We start from the raw sequence: 27,968 nt of genomic DNA on the forward strand, positions 1-27,968 counted from the left end.
CTTTAAATCTTGAAATTATACAATCTAATTGAAATAATAAAATAATTATCATGCATGCTACATGTGTGTAGCCTCTTTGTTTGCATCATGATTACATTTCAAATGGCTGAAGACAGATGTTATAGAGCAAATAAACAACAAATAAATTTGCTTAAAGGAAGAAATCGGCTATTGGAATTGGCCAATTTGCTTGAAAAAAATTGGAATCAGCAATAGAAAATCATAATCGGGCCACCCTTATAAAAAATATTAAATAAAACATTATTAACAGTCTTTTCACTGTTTTCACAGTTTTAATTTTCTAGTTTTATTAATTTGTAGTTTGTATTTTTAATATTAATGTAGGCTTATTGTCAGCGCACTAAGGTTTAAAAAGGGTATTCGGCCGGCACATGGTTACATTTTTTTCCCATCCGGCCCTTTACCTAAAATGAGTTTGATACCCCTGCACTAAACTGACTGAATGCTGAACCTATTGGACACTGATGATGTAGATTTATTATTTGCATACTGAATTGCCATTGATCTTCTGTCTTGCTTTTTCAAGTCCAAAGCTTATTGAGTCAATGTGTATTTTCTGTCACCCTCCAGAATGTCAGTTGCAAGCTCACCGTACAGCCGACCTGCTTTCAGACGGCTCATCTAAATGTGGACAACCACACAAACCGCCGCACAAAAACATATGAGGTGTCCACAAATAAAGTTAAGATTGGGTCTTTCTAAACGACCACCGGCCCTCACTAATGGTGAGAGAACCTTTATGGCTCCAGTGGACGGCGACACCCAACTGTTTGAAACGGGTGTGGCTTATATTATTAAAAATTACATGTTGTCCATGAAATTTGGACATGCATGTACTTTTCTTGGTCCTGCATCCAAAAACTGCAAAACTGCTCCCTTTGAGTGTCCAGAGGAGGTAGAAAGCAAAAATGGCAAAACCAGCAGAATGGAGTATAGTAGAGTATATATCTCCCTGAAAGGACAAATTGAAAAAGTGAGTAAATTCATCTATATATCCTCTCAAAAACAGTATAAATTTAAGATAATCTCATAATCTCATCTAGTAACTGTATTCACTTGCAGTGCATTAGCAACAATCTTCCCATTGTGAAGTTGTACATGCAGGTATTGTAGAAGTGAAATAAATTAAGAAAGTGAAACAGAAAAAAAGTTATAAAAGTTTGAGTTTATGGAAATGTACAATGTAAAAAATGTAATTATTCATATTTTATATAAAATAAATATTTTTAAAACCTGTGCGACTCTAGAACTGCATAAAAATCAAAGTAAAAAATCTGAACAAGTTGTGTTTCAAAATGTAGGTTGATATCTCAAAAAATGAGCTTTCAGTAAGATTTTGTTTGGGCGCAGTACCAAACTTTGTTAGGTTATGTGGTTTTCCATGTGTGGTTTGAGTGATCTGAACCATTATTTCCACAATTTTCATACAATTTATGAAGTAGACATTCTATTCAGAAGTAATATGGGAAGTTTCTACCATTCTTTCATGATTTTTCATGTTCATTGCTATTTCAAATCAGTATTTTGAAAATCAGTCACCAAATATGAAAACTAGAGATTGTAAGCTTTCAAATGATATATAGTTTGTAAAGATTAGTTTAGGTTTAGTATAGGATATTACTGTTTTGAATATGTAATGGCTTTGGGCCCATGATCATTGTGATGACGGAATTGTTATTTTTGGGTAGACTATCTCTTTAATATACTCCAGCAGTCATAACCAATTCACACATTCCTTCGTGTGTTTGATTGTCTCATGACTAGACTCTATTGCTTAACATTATTGATGGTTATTTAATGAGAAATGTCATGATTGTGCTCTTATGTTAGGACTCTAATGACGATGACTCATTCTGCCATCTGGACATTAGAATCCTCTCATTGAGCATGAAGGTGTTGTGCTCTCGTCTTCTCTCCGTCTCAATCAAGCGTCATTGAACATCATCATTGAGGAAGAAGTTATGATGGACAACATTGAAACCGTGCTAAAAGCTATGTGCATTCTGATTGAACTTGCAAGCAGTTTCAATGCTTATTTTTACTTGTCTTTTGGTTGACAAGTTTATTACATTGAAGTGTTAAATGTTTTTTTTTTTTTTTTTTGTCAACAATGAATAAAAAAACATTGGAACATTGAAATGAATGGTTTAATTTTCTTCCCCTCCAATTTATGTGACAGAATGCATTTATATATATCTCAAAATATAAATAGTATAAGACATTACACAAATATAACATTTGTGTAACATAAAATAGTTATTTTATACAACATACACTCCAAATAAAAATAAATATGTGAACTAATGATTTTAAGTAAAGACTACTAATGTAAACTTGATTTGTCTACTGCATCCACTTAATGTGTTATGCTTGATCTCTTTAGTTTCACCTTGTGTAAAAACTTAAATGGTTTAAGGCAACAGGTTTCTGTGCAATTTTCTAGTAAAGTCAAGTAATTCAGGTTAAGAGTGAGATACAGATGCTGTCCACTGTAGTAATCAGAAATAGGAAGAAACCAAACACGGCACACAATGCTTTTTTAAACAAACAAACCAAAAATGATTTTGGCTAAAGACAATTTCAAAAGAAAGTATGTAGGAATAAAGCATCAGTTGTACGGTTGTACATAATGATTAAATTACACTTAATTTTACACTTTTGGTTCTTTTCGCTCTCTATCCTCTGTGAGTTCATGGAGTTATGAAGTGTTTGAGAATTGGTTTGTTAAATACATGGACAGACGATAAATTTAGAATACTTAGAGATAATGAATTATGTTTTCCTTCAAGAAATCTATATAAATAGAAGAGATTATAATGAGTGGGATGTGTTGGGAGAACAATTTGTTTTTAGTCATGGAACAAACACCAGTGCCAGTTTTCTTTTATCTGTTGAAGAAATATAAAAAGGTCTTTAAATGTATTGCTAACAGAGTTTGGGGTAACATGTAGGTCCTATTTGAAACTATGCACACACACACAAAAAATGTGTGTATAGAAGAAGACTGGAGCTAAACAAGTAAGGAACCTCATGGTCAATCTTGTGAGGTCCATATTATAATTAAGTTTATTCAGTGGATGTGAAGAGGAGGAGGAATGTAGAAGTGGTTTAGAGTAGCCTATTAAATAAGAAGAAAGTAGTGCTACATAGATTCTATTTAAGTGAGATGTGGAATAACAGGCTTATGAACGCTTACATGTTTTATTACTGACTGGTATAGACAGATGACCTGATCTGCACGCCTGTCTCGAACACCCGCTTTCACTACACAGCGCACACCGCCCTCTACTGGCGAACACGGGTATGAATAATCTGCTGTAGCTACAAATGCATTAATCCGTGTAATAAATGTTAGTTTTGAGTTTATCAGCACACAAAACTGACTGGAGTTATTAACTGTAAACCTTACTGGTGATTAAACTCACGTCATCTGCCAATAAGGGCAACCATTAAAACACTACTAACCAACAGCAGTTTAATCACGTGCCCCTTTCGTCACAGATAATAGCGAAAGTAAAAGAAAGCGGATGTTTCGCCATTTTAATAAAATAGTCGTTTCCTTCCATGTGTAGCTAGCCTACTCGATGGAACAGATGGAGGAGTTTGTGAATCGGTTGGCTATGTAGATACATTTTGATAAAGGTTACTGTTCGCTTAGCCTACTCGAGGTGACTTCCACAAATATATCTATAATATTTTCTCTGAAAGGAAATGAACGAGGTTCGATTATAAAGATGTTTAACAATGTTTAATTACATTAGTTTTGTGTTTGTTCGTCATTTCCATCCAGAGTCAGTGGAGATCAGACTGTTTCAACTGTTCAGCTTTATCATGGATGACACACAAACATCCAGAGATGAAGATTTTTCTAAAGAATGCAGGTACTATGAATAAACACATTAAATAACCTTTTATATAATAAAAAAATATGTCTCCTGAAGAAAAAACGGTGACATTATTATTATTAATTTTTATTAAATACATTGTTTTAAATGAAATTTCTTGAAAACAATGTCTAAACCCTCCTCAAGTGCTTTTTATTAAAACGACTTGTTTTTTCCTTTCGTTGTTCTGTTATAGTTCAGTTCAGCAGGAGAGATCAGAACCAGCGCCCAGCTGTGTGTCTTTGAGGAGTGACAGGTCTATGGGTCAGCCAATAGATTTTAAGAATGACAATAAACAGACTGATCTCAGGTATAACATTTTTTAAAATACATGATTGGCATTTTTATATTATTTTGTTTTTGTATTCCTCCTCCAAAATAACTATTAAACTAAACTGTAATAAAATTAAACTTAATGAAATTAATCATGTTGTTGGTAGAAAACATTGTTTCTGCTCAGATAATCACTGCCACTATATCATCTGCACATATTGCCAAATAGGCACAAGGTTTTGTTATCAGTTGAAGATCCTCCTTTATGCCTCTTATGATAGAGTCCATCTTTAAAGCATATTTTAAGGAAATGCGATGGTTTTAACTCCTCTAGGACTCTGTTTGTATTCTGTTGATTCTTATGAAAAGAATAGTGAGGCTGTTGATGTGATTTAGTTAAAAAAAATTGTAATTTGTAGATTTTTGTTTATTTCCCTTTTTATATTTTGTTACTTTTATTCTAACCATTGAAATAGCTCTGACAACTGACATGATGTTAAATTATAAGCAATCAATAAACAATGTATTATTTTAATTTAATATGTACAATATATTGTCAAACTTTTTTTATAGTTTTTGTTTTTAGTATTATTACAGTTGTGCCCTTGAGCAGTTGACTTATTAATGTGCATTTACTTATTAACTGTTCATAGAATTTTTCAGGTGATGTAAAAAAAAAAAAAAAAAAAAATAATCCACCAATATTGTCACGAACTGCTCCGAGACACAAAGGTTGAGATCCAGTTGCATCTTTATTTGAAGCGTAATCCAGAATCGTAATCAGCACAAGCAGGGGTCAAACACAGGAAGGCAGTCCAAACAAACAAATAATCAAAACAGGCAGGGGTCAGAGGCAAAAGAGTAATCCAGGGAACAGGCAAGAAATCCAAAAACCAAGAGACATGAAACCAGGGAAAACGCTCGGAAATGCAGTGCAACAACATACAAAACTTTGCAGTGAGTGATGGGGTGAATCAAGCTTATATGGGGTGAACTAAGCAAGAATATGAGATACAGGTGAATGTGATAATGAGTGCTGATGAGTCCAGGCAGAGAATGATGGGAGATGTAGTCTGTGAGTGAACATGAAAGTCTGGTGTGGAGTGCCCTCTGGTGGCTCTCAAGGGCACTCCAGCTGGTGACCGTTACATATATCAGTGTATACCGTAACAAAACAAAACCGTAACAAAACCCGTCTGTAAGAAGAATGACCAGCCTATGAATCAACTACAGGACTTTAATGAAAGCAGGGATACTGGTGTCAGGTAAAGTGTGGAATTTTTGATTGAGATCAAAATTAAAACACATTAATAATTAACACATTTCATAAATATTATGATATTTTCTTGGTCATGATACAGAGAATAAATAAGACATTTTATTCTATATATGTATCTCTATATTTAACTTATGTAATACATGTACCATGGAATTTTAATTTTGCAGCCATGAAGTCCTCAACACATTTAGATCAAATCTGATGAAGAAGTTTAAGTGTCTGAATGAGGGAACAGCAAAGCAGGGAAACCCAACACTCCTGAATGAGATCTACACAGAGCTCTACATCACAGAGGGTGACAGTGGAGAGATCTGTAATGAACATGAGGTGAGACAGATTGAGACACAATCCAGGAGAGCAGCAACAGAGGACAAACCCATCAAATGCAATGACATCTTTAAACCTTTAGCTGGACAATACAAACCCATCACAACTGTGCTGACAAAGGGAGTCGCTGGGATTGGAAAAACAGTCTCTGTGCAGAAGTTCATCCTAGACTGGGCTGAAGGCAAAGTGAATCAGGATAGAGCCAGAGACTGGACTAAAAAGGCAAAGGTCAAAATCTATAAATATGACTTCATAATGTATATAATAAAGCATGTATAATATGACATAATAAAGCACACAATATAAAAAAAAAAGGCTATCATGGTTGAGATATCAGTTGATGGTTGTAAAATTGATGTCATGGGAATAATTTGTCTTAATTATACGCTATACAAAGAGAGTGATTTATCACTGATCCAGTACTATAAAGTCCTGGCAACAACAGACAAAAAATGTAATATTCATATAGCATGTTTATTGGTTATTCACCTGCAAGGGAGCCCAAGAATGCGGTCTTACATTTAGAGCAAAGCGTGGCGTTAGTTGGTTTAATTTGATGTTGTTTTTGTCGTGTCTGTTCAGAATCTTGTTCTTTTGCACACTGAGAGTTTGTTATCCTGAGTCCATACCATGTCCCATTTGTCTTTTATTCACACTTAACTCTCTCTCCCATTGTAATCTGTGACACCATGACCTCAAGGTTCCTGAGTAATTTTGAGACAGTGCCATCCATGGGTGACCAAGTGCAGTGTTTTCTTTACTCCATCTACAAATTGTCTATTTTTTCTCTATTTTCTATTGCTTTTTGTTTTCAGTTCATAGTGTTTACCAAGTATGATTTTCATCTCTCTACAGTTTGAGTGATTGTGGAGTCACAGAGAAAGATTGTGCTGCTCTGACTTCAGCTCTGATATCAAACCCCTCACAACTGAGAGAACTGGATCTGAATAATAGAAAACTGCGAGATCCGGGTGTGAAGCTTCTCTCTGTTGTACTGAAGGATCCTGACTGTAAACTGGAGAAGCTCTGGTAAGAGCATCTACGGTATATCATAGTCAGACATGTTATTGTCTTCTGTAAGACTAAATCAGGGTTCCTCAAATCTGGCACTGGAGGGCCGCTGCCTTACTGAGTTTAGCTCAAACCCTGATAAAACTCTCCTTCCTGTAACTCTGAAGACATGGATTAGCTTGTTCAGGCGTCTTTAATTAGAGTTGGAGATAAACTCTGCAGGACAGCGGCACTTCAAAACCGGATTTGAGGAACCCTGGACTAAATGCTTTGATGTTAATTTTAGGACTACACTGCAGAAAATACATTTCTTTCTCAGTATTTTTGTCTTCTTTTCTTTTTTGTATTCTTAATTGAAGATACATTTACTTGAGAAGCAAAACTTAAAATGTTAAGTCTTGTATACTGAAAAATTGCTTATGTATCTTGATTTAAGAATTTTTAGATATTAGATATTTAGACGACGTCTGGATCGGATTCAGAATGATGATCAAAACACAGATGGAGTAGATCAAGTCCAACAACACCCCCAAAGCTTCACAGTCCTATACCTCGTCCTGCGTCGACATTTCATTAAGTAACATTAGGCAGTTTTGATTTTACATATGCGTCTGCTTACATACTTGACACGTTCTGGCAAAATGAGTCGCAATGAGCAAATGTTCATGACTGAGCTACACCTGTTTGAATTTAATAGTCAAAGTAAAGTTTTCTGAAGGTACACAAGAAAAAGTGAGGGTACACTACAGCTTAAAATATAGAAGTGCTGGTGCGTACCGGCCCACTTCGAGCACTGGAGGCACATCATCACTACACACGGCTTATACAGTAGAGAACTGTTGAGAATACAGTAATATCACTGTGAAAACAACAAAAATAATTTACAGTCTACAAAAACATATCAAACTCAATATAACAAAGCACTGGAGAACAGGGGCCCGTTCTTCATACGTGGATTACTGTTATCTGGATTTTACTGTTGACGATTTTACATGATCCAGGATTGTTAGGTTCTTCAAAGCTAATCCTGGAGTTGCTGTCATAGCAACAGGTCCGTAAGCTCAAACGGGAGCATCTTATTTCATGTAAACTGGATTAGATTGCATCTTTTCAAGCGCAGGTGATACTTAAAGTCTGTTCCAGCCACTGCTACTTTCTTACAAGAGTAGCCTAATGAACCAGGTACAATAATGACTTAAAATAATAATAACAATAATAATTTAAAAACTCATTTGAAAATAATATTACAGTGCTGTGTAGTCTATCATAATAGACACAGTTTACTGACTGAGAGTAATAATTACCTAATAATTGTATTGGAGTCTTACATGATGTAGGCCTACAGTTAGTCTGAGCCGTACATTAATTTGCAGATATTATCGGAGTGGTTTGTTGTAGGAGATGCAGTTAACTTATAAAAAAAATGCTGTGCCATTAGAAGAATGTTCTTGCCCCATAAGAAACTTTAATCAATGCTGTCATTTAACAAATCTGCTTTACAGGTAAAATGAAATGAATTGCTAATTATAACATTTAAATGAAAATGTAAAGTACAAATACTAGAAATAGTGAAATAATGGAAATAATTGGGAATCATGTAACAAGCAGTACATTTAATTGATCTATTATAACTTTTATGTCATTTTAGTTGCTTGGCTGTTTCCTTATAAAGGTCCAGAAATGTTTTCGTCAGGTGTGTGATGTTATTGTTTAATATGATGTCATTACGTTGCTGTCTTGCTGTCTGAAATCATTGAAAAAGTTGGTTTTGTTTGAGCCTTCACAACATCAGTGGATCAATAATTAACAAACAACAAAAGAAGATTATCTTTCCTCTGTGTTTCTCCTATTATTAAACTGCCAATATAAACCTGGAGTTTCACCAGGGCTGCGTTCAGCCCCGACAAAATGTTGCACAGCGTTTTTTAAACAGAAACGGTGATGCGTTGAACACACTGTTCTGATGACGCAAGAGTTGCAACTATGGCAGCTGAGAAGGCCATTCTTGCTGATGAAGTCAGTATAAATATGTGTTTAATACTACAAAATATGCCCGATGTCACAGTTTCTGCACTTGCCGCCCAGAACAAAAGAGAACATCCCAATCGAGTGAAGGGATTAGTGGAAACTGAAATGGAAGGACACATCTTACCTAATTCAGACTAAAACACATTTATTTAGCCTCACATACTGACTTTATTTGTAGGTCATACTGTTTTAATACCCTGTATTTTCTTTCTCATTTTTAGGAAAAGCACTTAATTTCCATTGTTTATTTCTATACCAAATGTCATACACTTGCAATGAAGCTAAAAATATAAACATCTACATCATTATGTTGATATCCTATATTTTAAAACTTTCGACAAACATGTCTTCTAATATCCTCAGTTGTTGCGTATACCGAGCTGCATCGAACACATTTGTAAATGACTTTCCTTGAACCCATTGTGCGAGTTCACTTTAATGCGAGTGCTTTATATACATGTTGCTGCTGATTGGACTGCAGTTCTGACACACCCACCAAACAAGAGAAAACGTATCTCAAACCCCATTGCACACCGGTGCACGCCGTTTCCAGGAAACATGACGTTCAACCCGGAAACCGTAGCAAAACGTTGCGCACCGTTTTGAACTTGAACGTGCCCCAGCACTGCACAGATTAGATGTCTCTCTAATCAAACACAGCTGATTCAACTCATCAGCTCGTTAGTAAAGACTCCAAGATCTCAGGTGTGTTTGTCAGAGAAGAGAGACATCCAAAATGTGCAGTGTTGGGGTTCTCCTGGGTGGTTTCTCAGATCTAAGAACGGACTTGTGTTCTTGTGGAGAAAGAATGAAAGAATGTACGTGCCCGAATGAATAGTTCAATATTATGTATCATTTTGATGCACAGAAGCAGGAAACGTAAATCATGTGTCTATCTCTTTAATCTAAATCTGGAGCGCCCAAAACTGTTCCTGGAGATCTACCTATCTGCAGAGTTCAGATCCAACACACTGACCCAGCTCATTAAGCTCTTCAGGAGCACTTCAGAATGACAGTGAGTGGTGTTTGTTACAGCAGTGTTTCCCACTGGTTCTGTGTCCTGTTGCATGAAGCCAGTTTCAGTTGCTCCCCTTGGAAGTTTGAGATTATTTTAAGCAAACTCTGTTTTTTCGGGCTCAAGAAGGTGGATTGGTTTCTAGCGGGTTCAAACGCCATGGTAACTTGCGCTGCAGGATGACCTTGAATAAAATTAATGTATTCTGTGTTAGAGATCACAAACCAAAACTGGACCAATCAGCTGTGAGTAAAGTGACACGTATCTGATGCAATAAAGCCACTCCCCCTGTATCTCTCACTCCAAATTAAAGCAGTTTAGAGTGAAATAATTTTATATTTATATTATATGAATTGTAATTATTTGTAATTTATATAGTATTCATATAATTATTCTCTTAATTTAAAATGAACCCTAAAAGGGGTGATGTATCCTGGGACACACAAACATTCAAGAGTCTGTGAGGAGAAGCAGGGATTTCTTTTAATTTCTCAGTTTTCATGTTGAAAGGGTGTTTGTTGTGAATATTTAGATCTGGTGACTTCATTCATATATTCTCTGTTTAGCTCATGGGCAACATTTAAAAACAACATGACCTGTAGTGGGAAATCTACTCGCCTTCAGTGATACATTTCACATATTTACAGTATTTGAGGGGACTTGCATGTTTGAAGAGTTGTTAAGTGTTAGCTTATTATGTTTATGTTGAAATTTTATGGATTTAATTTTTCCATTTTCCATAATCTGCCTGTAAATGTTTGTGTCTCCCAGGATACGTTGCCCCTTTGGGAGTATAAATTAATTGGAAAAAAGAATGCTGGTTTGGCAATGCGTGTTACAGCATTTTAATAACAATTTTAAAACATTTATTATCTCATAACTTAAACTAAACATTCTTTGTAAAATTCGGTCGAACAATAAGTATAATGCCTATTTATGAATATATTAGCCTACTGTATCATATTTAATATGCAAATTTCTAGGGCCTATTATCAATATGACCAAAACTTTGCTGAAAAACATCTTGTACACAATCTACTTCATGCCTTCTGTCCTCTGACTGATAAAAAAAAAAAAAAAAAAAAAGTATAAACTATCAAGTAAAGTCATTTTGCTCAGAAATGAGGGCTTTAATTATCTTTATTAAGTAATGTAAGAAACATTTACTAGACTGAAGCAACTGGGGTTTATTGATTATTAATACATAATTTTTTTATGTTAAAAATTGCATATATGAACTATAAAAGCGTGTGTGTGTGTGTGTGCGTGTGTGTGTGTGTGTGTGTGTGTAATATGATACTCAACAAAAAACACATGCAAACTTGTATATGCATGCATGTGTGTTTTTTGTTGTTGTTGAGTATCATATTTATGCATCGGTTTATGGCTCAAATGCAATTCAATGCAAATCAATGATAATTAAGAGATGAAAAATGTTCCCCAAAAGCCTATTGTGTCGTATTTGACATTTATATTAACATGAAAAAATGTCAAAAGAATTACATTTTTAACATTAACAAATGGTGTATGAATAATCAATAAACCCCAGTTGCTTCAGTCCAGTAAATGTTTCTTACATTACTTTATAAAGATAATTACTCATTTCTGAACAAAATTACTTAACTTGATGAAAAAAAAAGTATAAACTATCAATCAGAGGACAAAAGGCATGAAGAAGATCGTGTGCAAGAGGTTTTTCAGCAAAGTTTTGGTCATATTGATAATTTATAGGCTCTAGAAATTAGCTTTAGCTTGCTCATTACACTTTACATAAGAGGCTAACTTACACATGTTGGCCAAATGCTAGCATGAAATTAGATAAGATGTATACATTATGAATCTTTTTTTTTTTTTGATAAAGTACTGTATATACAATAGTCCTCATTATGTGTTTTTATGTGACTGTTTTCTGTGAGACAGAAGGCCCAAATGAAGAGGAAGGGATACAGAGACAGATATTTATTCATTTATTTACAAAAAAATCAGAGCGAGATGCAGATGAAGCAGGAGAACAGGAGCAAAGAGCAGAGGCAGGACATTATTATGCAGTGGAGGTACAGAAATGCACAGTGGAGGGAGAGAATGATATACTGGAAGGAGAAAGTAAATGATGAAGAAGAAGAGTAAAACAGAGAGGCAGAAGGTAGCATTGGGAAGACAGAAACACTCACTACATATCCAGTAAAACCTCATGGTATGTTCACTGTCAGCAACAGTGTTGTCATAATTCTCAATTTAGGTTAGACCATATTGGTTTCACTTTATTTTAATGGTCCCTTTAACACATTCTGTTGACTATAAGTACAGTTGCACATGTCTACTAACTCCCATTGGAGTGTTAATAGATGTATTAGTAGACTGGTAGGGTTAGGGTTAGAATAAGTTGGCATGTAGTTGGAAAGTTACTTATAGTCAGTAGGTAACCTACCATACTCTTGTGTGCTTTCATCTTCACGATGAGTCTGTCACAGAGAAGAGGTGTAGTTGTGTTTGAGCTCATTTAGAACGGTTGGATTAATGAAACACAGGTGTTGAAAGCTTTTTGAATTTCTTTATTATTATTTTTGTGACTGATAAATCTCCAGTTGAAATTTAGACATATTTAATAGTCTGTGTAGAATTGTGGCTTGTACGTGTTGATCTGAACTGAGAGAGTGAAGAGTGTCATTGTTCTCTACAGGTTGATGGATTGTGGAGTCACAGATGAAGGTTGTTCTGCTCTGGCTTCAGCTCTGAGATCAAACCCCTCACACCTGAGATATCTGTATCTGTCTGGGAATAAACTAGGAGATTCAGTTAATCTGCTCTCTGCTGTACTGGAGGATCCTCACTGTAAACTGAAGACACTGTGGTAAGATGAACTCTCTGATAGTCACACATGTCTTTGTCCTCAGTAAGAATTTTAGGACTAAAATTAGCTTGTAAAATGTTCAGTAAACACTAAATCTCAGCACAGAAATCACAGGTGTACACAAATGTCTAATCTCATGGTCTGGTATTAGTGGTCATTTTCACATTCTTTTTAAAATATATCCTTTAAATTTAGTCAGTATTTCATTATATTCATTATGTTCAATAATTTTAGTCTGTTTCACTCTGACTACAATGACAACTCTTTTCCCCTCGTTTACTCAACAGTGTTTTCCCTAATGATGTTTCTGTGTAATAATAGTGGTTCCCAACCCTGATCCTATAGTTCCCCCGGCACTGCACAGTCCTTAATCGTTGAAGTTTCTGCATTGAACGGCTCTTTCCGTGGATACTAAAATACAATTCTTCAAAGTAGCTTTTCAAACACAACTAATGTACTAATATGAAAGATAATAAGCAAAAGAAATGCTTCATGCTGATCTTCATTATCTTATATGCAGGGAAAACACCTGAACTTCTGCGGAGCAGTAATGAATAAAGTCACATGGTCAGCGCCGCGCTGGTGAGATTAGTTTGCGCTGTCCATTCGGTTTCGCTAGCAAACACGTCCTCCCTGCGATGTCGAGTCGGTCGCACAGCTCGGTCCATTGAGCCGCACCGATGACGTCAGCACGGCACGAGCTCTGTAACACCGCTCCGTTTCGTCCCACTGTTGGTGTGTTTGGCTTCCCATACAACTCATTACAACTAACCGACATTGCTTAAGAGTTTGTGAGACGCGCCAAATTAAACAGAAGTGCGGACACACAACTTCCTTTTCAAGGGAAATTAGCCATCATCAACTACCGAAATCTTTTCTTATTTCAGTAATGCGTATGAATGAGTTTCACCAAGGTTGATCAATGTTTTTCGTTTCACTAGTGTTGAGGCTTTTCAATAATTGTTGCCTATGCGGCCCTTCATACTGGAGATCTCATATTTGTCTCCTTCAAAGTTTCAGACAAGAATGAACATTGATCTAGATAATTTGTACAGTATGGTGTTCTGGCAGAATAGTTTTGTAGAATTAGTGTAGAAATATGTGAAATGCTTATAAATCATTAAATGTTTAAGTTTTATAGACCCCATTATTACACATTTTTCAAGTGTCCAGACATATATTGTTATCCATTTAATATGAAGAGACTATTTTATTAGTCTTTTTCATTATAATATATAATAACATTTCTAAAGACACGTATTTACTGTTGTGGTAATAAACACTTATGTGTTAAACTGCAAGCATGAAGTTATAAGGCAACGCAAATAATAGAAATAAATGATAAACATGAAAATGGTCTTGATATAAAAGCTTCAGGTCAGGGGCATTCAGTCCGTATACTGTACGCTGTGAATGATAGCAGACCCAAGCCATTTAAGAGAATGAGTTTGTGGACTCGCAAATGAATATTAACACTATAAATATGACTATAAATTTCCTTGTCGTTTGAGGTGTAAAATAAAGCTTACATAAGAAAATTATGGCAATACTGTACATGCGTAACTGTCCGTCATTTATTTGCCAATCAACTCATTTTTTTCAAATAAGTACCAGTTATAAATGAAATTAATATATATATTTTTAATTAATACATTATTAGCTAACTGTGTGATTTGTATATGTACATTTCTGAAATGCATAACTTGGACAGTCACCTCTGATAACAGATCACTGTAAATTGTAATATAGATGTGCATTTTCTGTAAAGCTGCTTTGAAACAATATGTATTGTGAAAAGCACTACACAAATAAATGTGAAATTAATGGAAAAGTTATGGAGGGTTTTGGGTAATTGCATCCGCAACGTTGGCGCCTACGTTCTGTTATTATGCATCATCATCATTGTTCCGAGTTCTATGGAAGCATATGAGTAGCAATATTCAATTAGAAATGTAATATGTAAAATGGCAATGCATTTCTGTATTTAAATTTATGTTTTCCATTACATTTGTGCAACGTTTGGTGCAAAATTAAAATTCAATTATATAATTTACATTTGCCATTTCATACACTAGTTTTAAATTGAATATATATTTTAACATATTTTAAGTTTGCAGTGGCTTCATAAATTAATTAAAAACATAAAAAACCAAAGTACACCTGATGCACATTTCTTTGTTCTTCATTTTCTAGAACTGTCACTTGCCTATATATATACAGTGGTCAAAATTGATGGCACCCCTGATAAATATGATCAAAAATGGCTGTAAAAAATAAATCTGCATTGTTTATCCTTTTGATCTTTCATTCAAAAAATTCACAAAAATCTAACCTTTCATTTGGAGAAAAACATTTATTTCATAATGTGATTTACCCCCAATTTCAATTATTTTACTTCAATGAAAGGTTAGATTTTTGCGAATTTTTTTAAGGAAAGATCAAAAGGATAAACAATGCAGATTTATTTTTTACAGCCATTTTTGATCATATTTATCAGGGGTGCCATCAATTTTGACCACCACTGTATTTAGAACAATAATATCTTAGTAAAAACCTAAAGTAATATTGACAAACTATATATCATTTGAAAGCTTACAATCTCTAGTTTTCATATTTGGTGGCTGTTTTTTAAAAATAAATTGCAGAGGAGCAGTAATTTATCAATTTGCAACAAGAATATTTCATATTCATTAGGCGTGTTTAGGCCTTTATTTTGAAATAGAAATAAACATGAAAAATCATGAAAGATTGGTAGAAACCTCAGTTTGTTTTTATGCCAAGAGTTCAAAAGATAACACCAATTCAATTTTATGAGAAAAAAAGGTCTGAAAATTTTTTTAATATAAAGAAAAATATTATGGATTATCGATTTGTGATGCGGCTGCGAGCTATAACGCACATGTGCTCTTTTTATGTTTATTAGAGGTTGAAATCAAATCAAATACTGCCAAACCACCCATACTATTTCTGAATAGGATGTATACTTCATAAATTGTATGAAATTATGGATGTACATGGTTCAGATCACTCAAAACATATATGAAAATGGAGGCGCCCTTATATGGTCAGTAAGGAAGCTTGGCTGTCCATCTAGTGAAAGAGTTTGGTACTGCGCCCAAATAAAATCTTACTGAAAGCAAATTTTTTGAGATATCAACCTAAAATTTGGAACACAACTTGTTTAGATTTTTGGCTTTAATTTTCTTGCAGTTTTAGAGTAAAATATATTTTTTAATATATATATATTTTATATAAAATATTAATAATTATATTTTTACATTGTACATTTTCATAAACTCAAACTTATATAACTTTTTTTTCTGTTTCACTTTCATAATTTACTTCTACAATAATCTGGCAAATGTCTTCTTTAAAACAAGACCAACCATATGTCTATATTCCAAAGCATTCTTGAATTACAGCCATTTTATTTTATAATTTAAAATTATATAATTGAATTTATTTTCATTTTGCACCAAATGTTGCACAAATGTAATAGAAAATGTAAATTTAAATACAGAAATGCATTGCCATTTTACATATTGCATTGTGCATATTACATTTCAAATTGAATAATGTTACCCATAAGCTTCCAGGATTTCATGCGAAAGGAAAGCTGACTGTGAATAGAGCTTCAGGGATGACATCAAAACCTGGAAGACTAATTCGCCACTGGTTGCCTCCAATTTATGGAAGCTTGTTTCCGCCACGAAATAAAACAGTTTAAAAGACAATTGTGACTTTTTATCTCACAAGAATTGCAAGGTATAAACTCGCAATTCTGACTTTTTCTTTTCAATTGTTATTTATGTCACGCAATTGTGAGTTTGGCCCTGTCACAAACGGCACCCTAAACACTCGCGGTCTTCCTCTGAGTCCGCACTTTCATGACGTAACGCCGCTTTGACTGTCGGGAACAAGTCTTCTGCGGAGCTCGCTTCAGTGCGCATTTAGGGCGCATATCGACCACAGAGGGGCGCTCGTGAGTACCCTTCTGAAACCTAACATTACTAAATGGGACACCACACGGTCTCATGGACTTAACAGGCACGCAGAAGCCATTGTAAGTCTACAAGACTGAAAGTGAAGTGTGCCATTTAGGACAGGGCCTTTATATCTCGGTGAGTGGATTCTGACTAAATGAATGTGTGACTGCGTAAATGAAAACATGACTGTGATTGGCTACATTTCTCACCGCTGTAAAAACATTTGACGTTCTCCAGAGCTCAAACACAAAAACACACTTGAGAGTTTGCCAGTATGATATTATTACAGGATCAACTGAGGATGATCTTGCATTCGTTTGAGAGTTCTTATATTTAAATTTAACTCTGTGATGTTTTTTACCCATGTTTTAATTTAACAAAAAAATAATGCTTGAAATAATTGACGGCCCCCTGCAGTACGGCTGCGGACCCTTGTGTTAAACTGATCTGATCTGAACTGAGAGAGTGAAGAGTGTGTCATTGTTCTCTACAGGTTGAGGGATTGTGGAGTCACAGATGAAGGTTGTTCTGCTCTGGCTTCAGCTCTGAGATCAAACCCCTCACACCTGAGACATCTGGATCTGTCTGAGAATAAACTAGGAGATTCAGTTCATCTGCTCTCTGCTGTACTGGAGGATCCTCACTGTAAACTGAAGACACTGTGGTAAGATGAACTCTCTGATAGTCACACATGTCTTTGTCCTCAGTAAGAATTTTAGGACTAAAATTAGCTTGTAAAATGTTCAGTAAACACTAAATCTCAGCACAGAAATCACAGGTGTACACAAATGTCTAATCTCATGGTCTGGTATTAGTGGTCATTTTTACATTCTTTTTAAAATATATCCTTTAAATTTAGTCAGTATTTCATTATATTCATTATGTTCAATAATTTTAGTCTGTTTCACTCTGACTACAATGACAACTCTTTTCCCCTCGTTTACTCAACAGTGTTTTCCCTAATGATGTTTCTGTGTAATAATAGTGGTTCCCAACCCTGATCCTATAGTTCCCCCGGCACTGCACAGTCCTTAATCGTTGAAGTTTCTGCTTTGAACGGCTCTTTCCGTGGATACTAAAATACAATTCTTCAAAGTAGCTTTTCAAACACAACTAATGTACTAATATGAAAGATAATAAGCAAAAGAAATGCTTCATGCTGATCTTCATTATCTTATATGCAGGGAAAACACCTGAACTTCTGCGGAGCAGTAATGAATAAAGTCACATGGTCAGCGCCGCGCTGGTGAGATTAGTTTGCGCTGTCCATTCGGTTTCGCTAGCAAACACGTCCTCCCTGCGATGTCGAGTCGGTCGCACAGCTCGGTCCATTGAGCCGCACCGATGACGTCAGCACGGCACGAGCTCTGTAACACCGCTCCGTTTCGTCCCACGGTTGGTGTGTTTGGCTTCCCATACAACTCGTTACAACTAACCGACATTGCTTAAGAGTTTGTGAGACGCGCCAAATTAAACAGAAGTGCGGACACACAACTTCCTTTTCAAGGGAAATTAGCCATCATCAACTACCGAAATCTTTTCTTATTTCAGTAATGCGTATGAATGAGTTTCACCAAGGTTGATCAATGTTTTTCGTTTCACTAGTGTTGAGGCTTTTCAATAATTGTTGCCTATGCGGCCCTTCATACTGGAGATCTCATATTTGTCTCCTTCAAAGTTTCAGACAAGAATGAACATTGATCTAGATAATTTGTACAGTATGGTGTTCTGGCAGAATAGTTTTGTATAATTAGTGTAGAAATATGTGAAATGCTTATAAATCATTAAATGTTTAAGTTTTATAGACCCCATTATTACACATTTTTCAAGTGTCCAGACATATATTGTTATCCATTTAATATGAAGAGACTATTTTATTAGTCTTTTTCATTATAATATATAATAACATTTCTAAAGACACGTATTTACTGTTGTGGTAATAAACACTTATGTGTTAAACTGCAAGCATGAAGTTATAAGGCAACGCAAATAATAGAAATAAATGATAAACATGAAAATGGTCTTGATATAAAAGCTTCAGGTCAGGGGCATTCAGTCCGTATACTGTACGCTGTGAATGATAGCAGACCCAAGCCATTTAAGAGAATGAGTTTGTGGACTCGCAAATTAATATTAACACTATAAATATGACTATAAATTCCCTTGTCGTTTGAGGTGTAAAATAAAGCTTACATAAGAAAATTATGGTAATACTGTACATGCGTAACTGTCCGTCATTTATTTGCCAATAAACTCATTTTTTTCAAATAAGTACCAGTTATAAATTAAATTAATATATATATTTTTAATTAATACATTATTAGCTAACTGTGATTTGTATATGTACATTTCTGAAATGCATAACTTGGACAGTCACCTCTGATAACAGATCACTGTAAATTGTAATGTAGATGTGCATTTTCTGTAAAGCTGCTTTGAAACAATATGTATTGTGAAAAGCGCTACACAAATAAATGTGAAATTAATGGAAAAGTTATGGAGGGTTTTGGGTAATTGCATCCGCAACGTTGGCGCCTACGTTCTGTTATTATGCATCATCATCATTGTTCCGAGTTCTATGGAAGCATATGAGCAGCAATATTCAATTAGAAATGTAATATGTAAAATGGCAATGCATTTCTGTATTTAAATTGATGTTTTCCATTACATTTGTGCAACGTTTGGTGCAAAATTAAAATTCAATTATATAATTTACATTTGCCATTTCATACACTAGTTTTAAATTGAATACATATTTTAACATATTTTAAGTTTGCAGTGGCTTCATAAATTAATTAAAAACATAAAAAACTAAAGTACACCTGATGCACATTTCTTTGTTCTTCATTTTCTAGAATTGTCACTTGCCCATATATATATATTTAGAACAATAATATCTTAGTAAAAACCTAAAGTAATATTGACAAACTATATATCATTTGAAACCTTACAATCTCTAGTTTTCATATTTGGTGGCTGTTTTTTAAAAATAAATTGCAGAGGAGCAGTAATTTATCAATTTGCAACAAGAATATTTCATATTCATTAGGCGTGTTTAGGCCTTTATTTTGAAATAGAAATAAACATGAAAAATCATGAAAGATTGGTAGAAACCTCAGTTTGTTTTTATGCCAAGAGTTCAAAAGATAACACCAATTCAATTTTATGAGAAAAAAAAGGTCTGAAAATGTTTTTAATATAAAGAAAAAATGATGGATTATCGATTTGTGATGCGGCTGCGAGCTGTAACGCACATGTGCTCTTTTTATGTTTATTAGAGGTTGAAATCAAATCAAATACTGTCAAAACACCCATACTATTTCTGAATAGGATGTATACTTCATAAATTGTATGAAATTATGGAAATACATGGTTCAGATCACTCAAAACATATATGAAAATGGAGGCGCCCTTATATGGTCATTAAGGAAGCTTGGCTGTCCATCTAGTGAAAGAGTTTGGTACTGCGCCCAAATAAAATCTTACTGAAAGCTCATTTTTTGAGATATCAACCTAAAATTTGGAACACAACTTGTTTAGATTTTTGGCTTTAATTTTCTTGCAGTTTTAGAGTAAAATATATTTTGTAATATATATATATATATTTTATATATATTTTATATAAAATATTAATAATTATATTTTTACATTGTACATTTTCATAAACTCAAACTTATATAACTTTTTTTTCTGTTTCACTTTCATAATTTACTTCTACAATAATCTTGCAAATGTCTTCTTTAAAACAAGACCAACCATATGTCTATATTCCAAAGCATTCTTGAATTACAGCCATTTTATTTTATAATTTAAAATTATATAATTGAATTTATTTTCATTTTGCACCAAATGTTGCACAAATGTAATAGAAAATGTAAATTTAAATACAGAAATGCATTGCCATTTTACATATTGCATTGTCATTTTGCATATTACATTTCAAATTGAATAATGTTACCCATAAGCTTCCAGTGTTCTCATTGGTCTGCTGGCATTTGGGGGATTTCATGCGAAAGGAAAGCTGACTGTGAATAGAGCTTCAGGGATGACATCAAAACCTGGAAGACTAATTCGCCACTGGTTGCCTCCAATTTATGGAAGCTTGTTTCCGCCACGAAATAAAACAGTTTAAAAGACAATTGTGACTTTTTATCTCACAAGAATTGCAAGGTATAAACTCGCAATTCTGACTTTTTCTTTTCAATTGCTATTTATGTCATGCAGTTGTGAGTTTGGCCCTGTCACAAACGGCACCCTAAACACTCGCGGTCTTCCTCTGAGTCCGCACTTTCATAACGTAACGCCGCTTTGACTGTCGGGAACAAGTCTGCTGCGGAGCTCGCTTCAGTGCGCATTTAGGGCGCATATCGACCACAGAGGGGCGCTCATGAGTACCCTTCTGAAACCTAACATTACTAAATGGGACACCACACGGTCTCATGGACTTAACAGGCACGCAGAAGCCATTGTAAGTCTACAAGACTGAAAGTGAAGTGTGCCATTTAGGACAGGGCCTTTATATCTCGGTGAGTGGATTCTGACTAAATGAATGTGTGACTGCGTAAATGAAAACATGACTGTGATTGGCTACATTTCTCACCGCTGTAAAAACATTTGACGTTCTCCAGAGCTCAAACACAAAAACACACTTGAGAGTTTGCCAGTATGATATTATTACAGGATCAACTGAGGGTGATCTTGCATTCATTTGACAGTGCTTATATTTAATGCTTGAAATAATTGACGGCCCCCTGCAGTACGGCTGCGGACCCTTGTGTTAAACTGATCTGATCTGAACTGAGAGAGTGAAGAGTGTGTCATTGTTCTCTACAGGTTGAGTTATTGTGGAGTCACAGATGAAGGTTGTTCTGCTCTGGCTTCAGCTCTGAGATCAAACCCCTCACACCTGAGATATATGAGTCTGTCTAAGAATAAACTAGGAGATTCAGTTCATCTGCTCTCTGCTGTACTGGAGGATCCTCACTGTAAACTGGAGACACTGGGGTAAGATGAACTCTCTGATAAACACATATATATTTGTCCTTGGTAAATATATTCTTTATTAGTTAGCCTATGTAATAGTTTTTAACTTTTTTACTCAATGATCACCAACTTTGCTCGTTAAACCCTAGCTTGTTTTTTTATGTGTGAATCATAGACACTCAGTTAAACGATAAATTACAAGTGATACTTACTTCAGTCCAAATGCACATTAAATAAATATTCAGTTAAATCAGTGAACATCACAGGTGAGCCGATGCTTGATTAAACATGCTAATCCTAAAACATAAATGTCCTCCCCAGCATATATATATATATTACATATTTGTATATAAATTACTCCACATCACAAACAAGGCAAAACATTACACAAATACACAAAGTATAAATGTTAAATTAAAACAACAGGGTTTTTGAACAGCCATAGACTTCCATAGGAATCGAGGAATGCGGAAGTAAAGTTTTGTATTGCAGTAAATATCATTACAATAAGGCAAAACAAAACTATAATAAATGAACAGAGCACAATATAAAAAAGGAAAAAGAAATAGAAAAAATAATAATGTCAGGGACAAAAAGGTTTCTAATAATTTACATTTCTTTAATAAATTGATTCATCTTCCACTTTTCAATGTTGACATTCTCTGATCCTCTTCGGTCAAAAATGAAGATTTTTTTTTGCTTCATCTGAATGGGATGACACTTGGTGACGTTTGATGTATTAGCTATGTGAACACACACAAAAATCATGGACATTATTAATTGCAAAATGTCTGTATAAACTGTTTTGAATTATCACTATCCATCCCTTATTTTGTTAAATTTTTTAATTATCAAATACCGATTAACAAAAATGCTTGCATTGTGTTCCTTTTCTAACCAAATGTTATTGTTTGATTGTAATCATAATGCAAAACCTGATACTTATCTAACAAAAATATCTAAACCTTGACAAAAAGTAGTCTTTTAGAATGTCTAAATATATATCTAAATAAAAATAATAATAATTAAAAAATAATAATAAAATGGAGAAATCATGTCTAAAAATAACAATACGAATCAAAAAGCCTCTCTATGTATTTATATAGGGAGCTACAGTACAGCCTACAGGCGGTTACACGACATTACACACGTTTTTATTTTTAACGGCACTGGATGACGCTTTTCTCACTTCAAAAAATGGATTTTAAAGGCCTGCACTCTATTTTAATGTGAAATATATATATCAAGTCATATATTCTAATGGAAAAAATGCTCATAAAACAATTATAATTATTGCATAGAAACCTTTCAAAATTCTAAATAATCAAAAAATATTATTGAACAAAAATATATTACATTGGTTTTCCTGAAAAAAAAAAAAAAGTTACATTTTAAGGCTTCGGTCACTTTTGACCACGAAGGAGCCAAGTGTGACCCCTAAACGAAGAGGACCAGAGGGATTTACAGTAAATCCAAAATTCTTTTTAAAATACAGAAAAAAATTAGATTGTGTTTCTGATTAGAAAATAATCATAAAGATTGATTATGAATTAATTTAGATCTTTGATTATTCTGGGCATCTCATAATTTCAAATATTCGTTCATTACGGACCTAGTGTCACGTTGAGACGTCACGTCGCGAATGTGCGCTCACGATCACAAACTAGCCAGTCCTGAAATAGTCAGAGGGTGCAGTGCAATTATTTTACTCTATGCAGCCGCTCACTGCAGACCCATAGGTGTAATTTTTTATAATATTTGCAGCGTACAACATGCTAAGTCAGGGAATAGTCAGAAATCAGAAGGTCTTCCTAAGATGTGCCCCATGCTCCATTCAAAGTGCCTTCAGTTTGATCTATCCTGGACAAAGATTTGCGGAAACACCAGACTACACTTTTAATCTACTAAAATGAATGATTTCTGAAACTTCAGAATAAATCAAGATGTAACATTTATTTGTCAGGTATAAATGTATCATGCCAATTACACAAGTAAATGATTAAAATCCAATTCAGAAAAATACATGACATAATTTACTCAAAGATGACTCTAAAAGTAAGTAATGTTTTCCTGACAAAGACACACAGTGGTGTGTGTGTGTGTGTGTGTGTGTGTGTGTGTGTGTGTGTGTGTGTGTGTGTGTGTGTGTGTGTGTGTGTGTTTTCCAATGGGAAAACACTGAAACAGCGCTGTATGGGGGATCCTGGTAAAGGGTCCTAAGACTGCTCTGTCCCCTCGCCTTAAATACCCAGACCAGAACAAAAGGGGTTATACAAATATGGTTTAGTTTGGGCCAATCCATTTACCCCAGGGGGGAGCACCTGGTTTCTTGAGATATCTTAAAGAGATATCCCCCAGAGAGGAGAAACAGGATTCTCCTAAGTTCTCAACCTTTCTCATTAAACCAATGACTGCACTGAAATTAAGACCATTTTACCAATCGCACTGAGACACTTAAAATGATACCAAACATGAAAAGGAAAAAACAACATATTCACAAGATACACCATATGTGATATATAGACATTCTTCATGAACTTTCAGTGACTTGAGGAGGGAGAGGGGGGATGAGTTGAAGTCAAACAAGGAGACAAGGAGATAAGTTTGGTCAGGGCTATGTCCTGTGCTCTGTCTTTGCTATCTCCTGTCCAGGGTGCATTTTATGGCTTTATTGCAGGGTGAGCTTTGTTTTATCAGGAGAATCAGTCCTTACAGCCTTACACAGAAAACAATGCACTGAAAAAGTGTGTTGGATTTAAATGATTTAATCATGCACATCAGTTCCACATGAACCAATTACGTTCAACAAAGATCATTTGTTCACAAAATTGTCAACATTATGGAATCAAGTCATTTCCAAGTAACCCAATTAAGAAGTTTTAAAGTGATTTAAATATGGTTCCCTAACTGGATTAATTCATTCAATTTCTTATATTTGTGTCACATGACTGAATTGTAAGATTGTATTAGATTGCTACGAAACTATTAATTAGCAATATATATTAGCATGCTAAATGCTAAGCATGAAATCTAATTGTAATATAAGTAATAAACATATTAGAAAAAATTTTTATTTTCAATGGCCATTAATGGATCATAATTGTTGGACAAATATTTAGAAACAAAAATATCTTATTATTACACTAAAATATAGTACATTTAATTGATAAAGTTACACTTCAGGTGTTATTAATGTTCTCTCTTTATCACTCCATAGTTACAGCACTGCATGGTATTTGTCCCTCAGTTTCTCCTCAAGCACATGGAAAACCGGCATCCTTTATAAAGCAGTGTAGAATATAGTGGCTTTGCTTGTCACTACACTCAAATCACATCACACACTGCAATCTTTAATAAATTGGTCATTTTACACACAGTTTACACAGCGTCATTGTTCTCTACAGGTTGAAATATTGTGGAGTCACAGATGAAGGTTGTTTGAGGGTGATCTTGCATTCATGTGACAGTGCTTATATTTAAATTTGACTTTGTGATGTTTTTTAACCATGTTTTAATTTTTTAACAAAAAATGATTTGTGATCAAGCATTAATTGACGGCCCCCTGCAGTACGGCTGCGGACCCTTGTGTTAAACTGATCTGATCTGATCTGAGAGAGTGAAGAGTGTGTCATTGTTCTCTACAGGTTGTATTGTTGTGGAGTCACAGATGAAGGTTGTTCTGCTCTGGCTTCAGCTCTGAGATCAAACCCCTCACACCTGAGAGATCTGAATCTGTCTGGGAATAAACTAGGAGATTCAGTTCATCTGCTCTCTGCTGTACTGGAGGATCCTCACTGTAAACTGGAGACACTGTGGTAAGATCATATATGACTCACGCATGAAACACAATGTAAAGTCTATATTTGAAATGTTCAGCCTTTTTCTGCTGCTGTTATTGCGCTTATTGAACTGTAAGTGATTGAACACATGAGCTGCTCTTCAGGAACATGATTCTGCAGGACTGAGTCACTGAAATACACACTCACATCACAATCAACACTTCAGTCTCTTGATTTTAAACCGACTCGATCTCAACACATTCAGAACTGAGAAATGAAGAACATGCTGGATTTATTCTTGCAGTTCATCACGGTCATCTTTCTGCAGGGACTGTTTTTAAAATATTCTTTACACGATTAAAACAAATCATTACTCCATACGTACTGTATTATTACAGATCTAAAGACTAGATGTTTAATAATCATGTTTTGAGCTCTTTGACATTTTAGATCTCAGTCCAATGATCCATCAAAACATTTTATTTATGCTTTAAGTTTGTATTTCCTCTTTAATAATGGATTCACTGCTAAACTGATCTGAACTGAGAGAGTGAAGAGTGTGTCATTGTTCTCTACAGGTTGAGGGATTGTGGAGTCACAGATGAAGGTTGTTCTGCTCTGGCTTCAGCTCTGAGATCAAACCCCTCACACCTGAGACATCTGGATCTGTCTGGGAATAAACTAAGAGAATCAGACGTGAAGCTTCTCTCTGATCTGAAGAATGATCCACATTATAAACTGGAGACACTATCTTGTAAGTAGATTATTTACTACAGATTACAAAATACAGTAATTTGTAACATATTTCATTAGATTACACAAGCTTTGTAACCTAATCTAAATAATTCAGAATACTTTGGAATACTAATAAGGTTTGTAACACAAAGGGTCCACCAAACACAGGACTTGGTTTCCCCTGCATATTATTTTAATAACATCAGTTTTACACAGTTTTATTTCTTGAAGAACTTTTTTTTTTTTTTTTTGATTTAGTTTAATAATTTTTGTTAAATATTAAAAAAAAAAAAATTTTTTTTTTTTACTGATGCAACACAATGCATTAAAAGCTGGGGTGTGTAAACTTTTTAAATTGCATGAACAGGATAAATTGTAATTATTTTGTCTTCTGTGAAACAGGGGAGTATTCACTTCTGAAGGGCAGTACTAAATGAAAAATAAGATGATCTTTAAACAAAATTTACACATCATCATAATCCTGTTTAAAGTTTACACCCCCTGCTCTTAATGCATCGTTTCCTTCTTGAGCATCAGTAAATGTGTTCACCTTTTGTAATCGTTGTGTACGAGTCACTCAATTGTCCTTAATGTAAAAATATGGATCTCAAAATCATACAGTCATTGTTGGAAAGGTGTCAAATATGCAGAAGATTCTGGAAAACCTAAAAATATGCAAAACCTGGAGGATTTTTCTGGAGAACAGCGGGCAGTTTAACTGCTCAGTTATTTAGATCCTGTAATAAACATTATTAGTTCTCATTATTCTGAGAACACACAGTCTCTATGGAATGGACTACATATGGCGTATTATCATTTAATCAGTTAGTACACAGATGTTGTCCGACAGGAGGTCCGCTCTGACTCTCGGCTGCAGGACATTGTCACAGAAGAATCTAGATCACTCCCAGAAAAGATTACAATTAATTGAGAGAATCATTCATATAATGCGAATAATCGACTGAACCTTTCGTTTCCACGACGGTAAGTGGGAAGTGGTTCTGACACGATGATCTGTTCACAATGGTCTTGATCAGGATCTTCTTCATCTTGTCGTTCATCCGCGTGCAGAACAACAGCTCTGATGTTCTCCTCACCTTTATATCTCTGGCTGTAATATTAATATACTCTGTATGTATCTCTGCCTGTGTTTGTTCTGAAATGAATCTACTGATGTGATGTGACCGCAGTAATGTCTCATACTCCATATGTGACTCTGTGTGTTTAATTGTAGTTTAAGGATCAGCTGATGGTGAATAAGGAGCCGCTACAGACATGTCACAGTCACACAGTCAACAGAGACCGAAGAGACCAAGACTGAAGACACAGAGACCGAAGGCACAGAGGCCAAAGACGCAGAGACGGAAGACGTCACAGCGATCTCACTCTCGTGTATGTGTGTGTGTGTGTGTGGGTGTGTCAGATTTCCACAATGATCTAATAGAGGACTTGAACTTGAAGATTCTATTTGTGATGACCCATGAAAACTGCTGAAGACGCATCTTTTTGTAGACTAAACTGGGAATGGTCACATCACTTGCATATTGTTGGTTTTATTGCTTCTATTGCTCTCCTCATTTGTATGTTCACTGTAAAAAATTTGTAACACTCCCAAATCAAAAATTTCAATTGACCGATAACATCTACATTTTTCAATTGGCCCAAGTGAAAATCTGTACATTTAATTTTAGAATTTACAGAATTTCACTTGGGCCAATTGAAAAATTTAGATGTTATCGGTCAATTGAAATTTTTGATTTGGGAGTGTTACAAATTTTTTACAGTGTTGCTTTGGA

The 27,968-nt window shown here is 34.7% G+C and overlaps 2 protein-coding genes across 4 annotated transcripts in view; both read left to right on the forward strand.

Moving 5' to 3' along the window:
• Nucleotides 1–3,533: 3,533 nt before the first annotated feature.
• The window catches only part of LOC311283901 (NACHT, LRR and PYD domains-containing protein 3-like), a 91,364-nt gene continuing 66,929 nt past the window's right edge, over nucleotides 3,534–27,968 (forward strand). For all 3 annotated transcript variants that reach the window (XM_084398661.1, XM_084398663.1, XM_084398664.1), the window contains exons 1-3: nucleotides 3,534–3,689; nucleotides 3,812–3,902; nucleotides 4,102–4,215. In XM_084398661.1, coding sequence (XP_084254787.1) covers nucleotides 3,853–3,902; nucleotides 4,102–4,215 — 164 coding nt within the window. In that variant the 5' untranslated portion in view covers nucleotides 3,534–3,689; nucleotides 3,812–3,852. The remainder of the gene's footprint in view (nucleotides 3,690–3,811; nucleotides 3,903–4,101; nucleotides 4,216–27,968) is intronic.
• On the forward strand, nucleotides 5,450–27,778 carry LOC311283909 (ribonuclease inhibitor-like). The gene is made up of 8 exons (XM_084398677.1): nucleotides 5,450–6,012; nucleotides 6,640–6,813; nucleotides 12,519–12,689; nucleotides 17,169–17,339; nucleotides 21,509–21,679; nucleotides 25,303–25,473; nucleotides 26,016–26,191; nucleotides 27,407–27,778. The coding sequence occupies exons 3-8, from the start codon at nucleotides 12,523–12,525 to the stop codon at nucleotides 27,409–27,411; spliced, it is 861 nt and encodes a 286-aa protein (XP_084254803.1). The 5' UTR covers nucleotides 5,450–6,012; nucleotides 6,640–6,813; nucleotides 12,519–12,522; the 3' UTR covers nucleotides 27,412–27,778.

The sequence above is a fragment of the Rutilus rutilus genome (assembly GCF_951802725.1).
Source record: "Rutilus rutilus genome assembly, chromosome: 24".
NCBI lineage: Eukaryota > Metazoa > Chordata > Actinopteri > Cypriniformes > Leuciscidae > Rutilus > Rutilus rutilus.

Excerpts from the sequence above, each read along its gene's own strand:
- LOC311283909 (XM_084398677.1), top strand. The coding sequence starts at position 12,523 with ATGGATTGTGGAGTCACAGATGAAGGTTGTTCTGCTCTGGCTTCAGCT. Across the intron at positions 17,340-21,508 it reads TGTAAACTGAAGACACTGTG|GTTGAGTTATTGTGGAGTCA; the intron begins GTAAGATGAACT and ends TGTTCTCTACAG. Across the intron at positions 25,474-26,015 it reads TGTAAACTGGAGACACTGTG|GTTGAGGGATTGTGGAGTCA; the intron begins GTAAGATCATAT and ends TGTTCTCTACAG.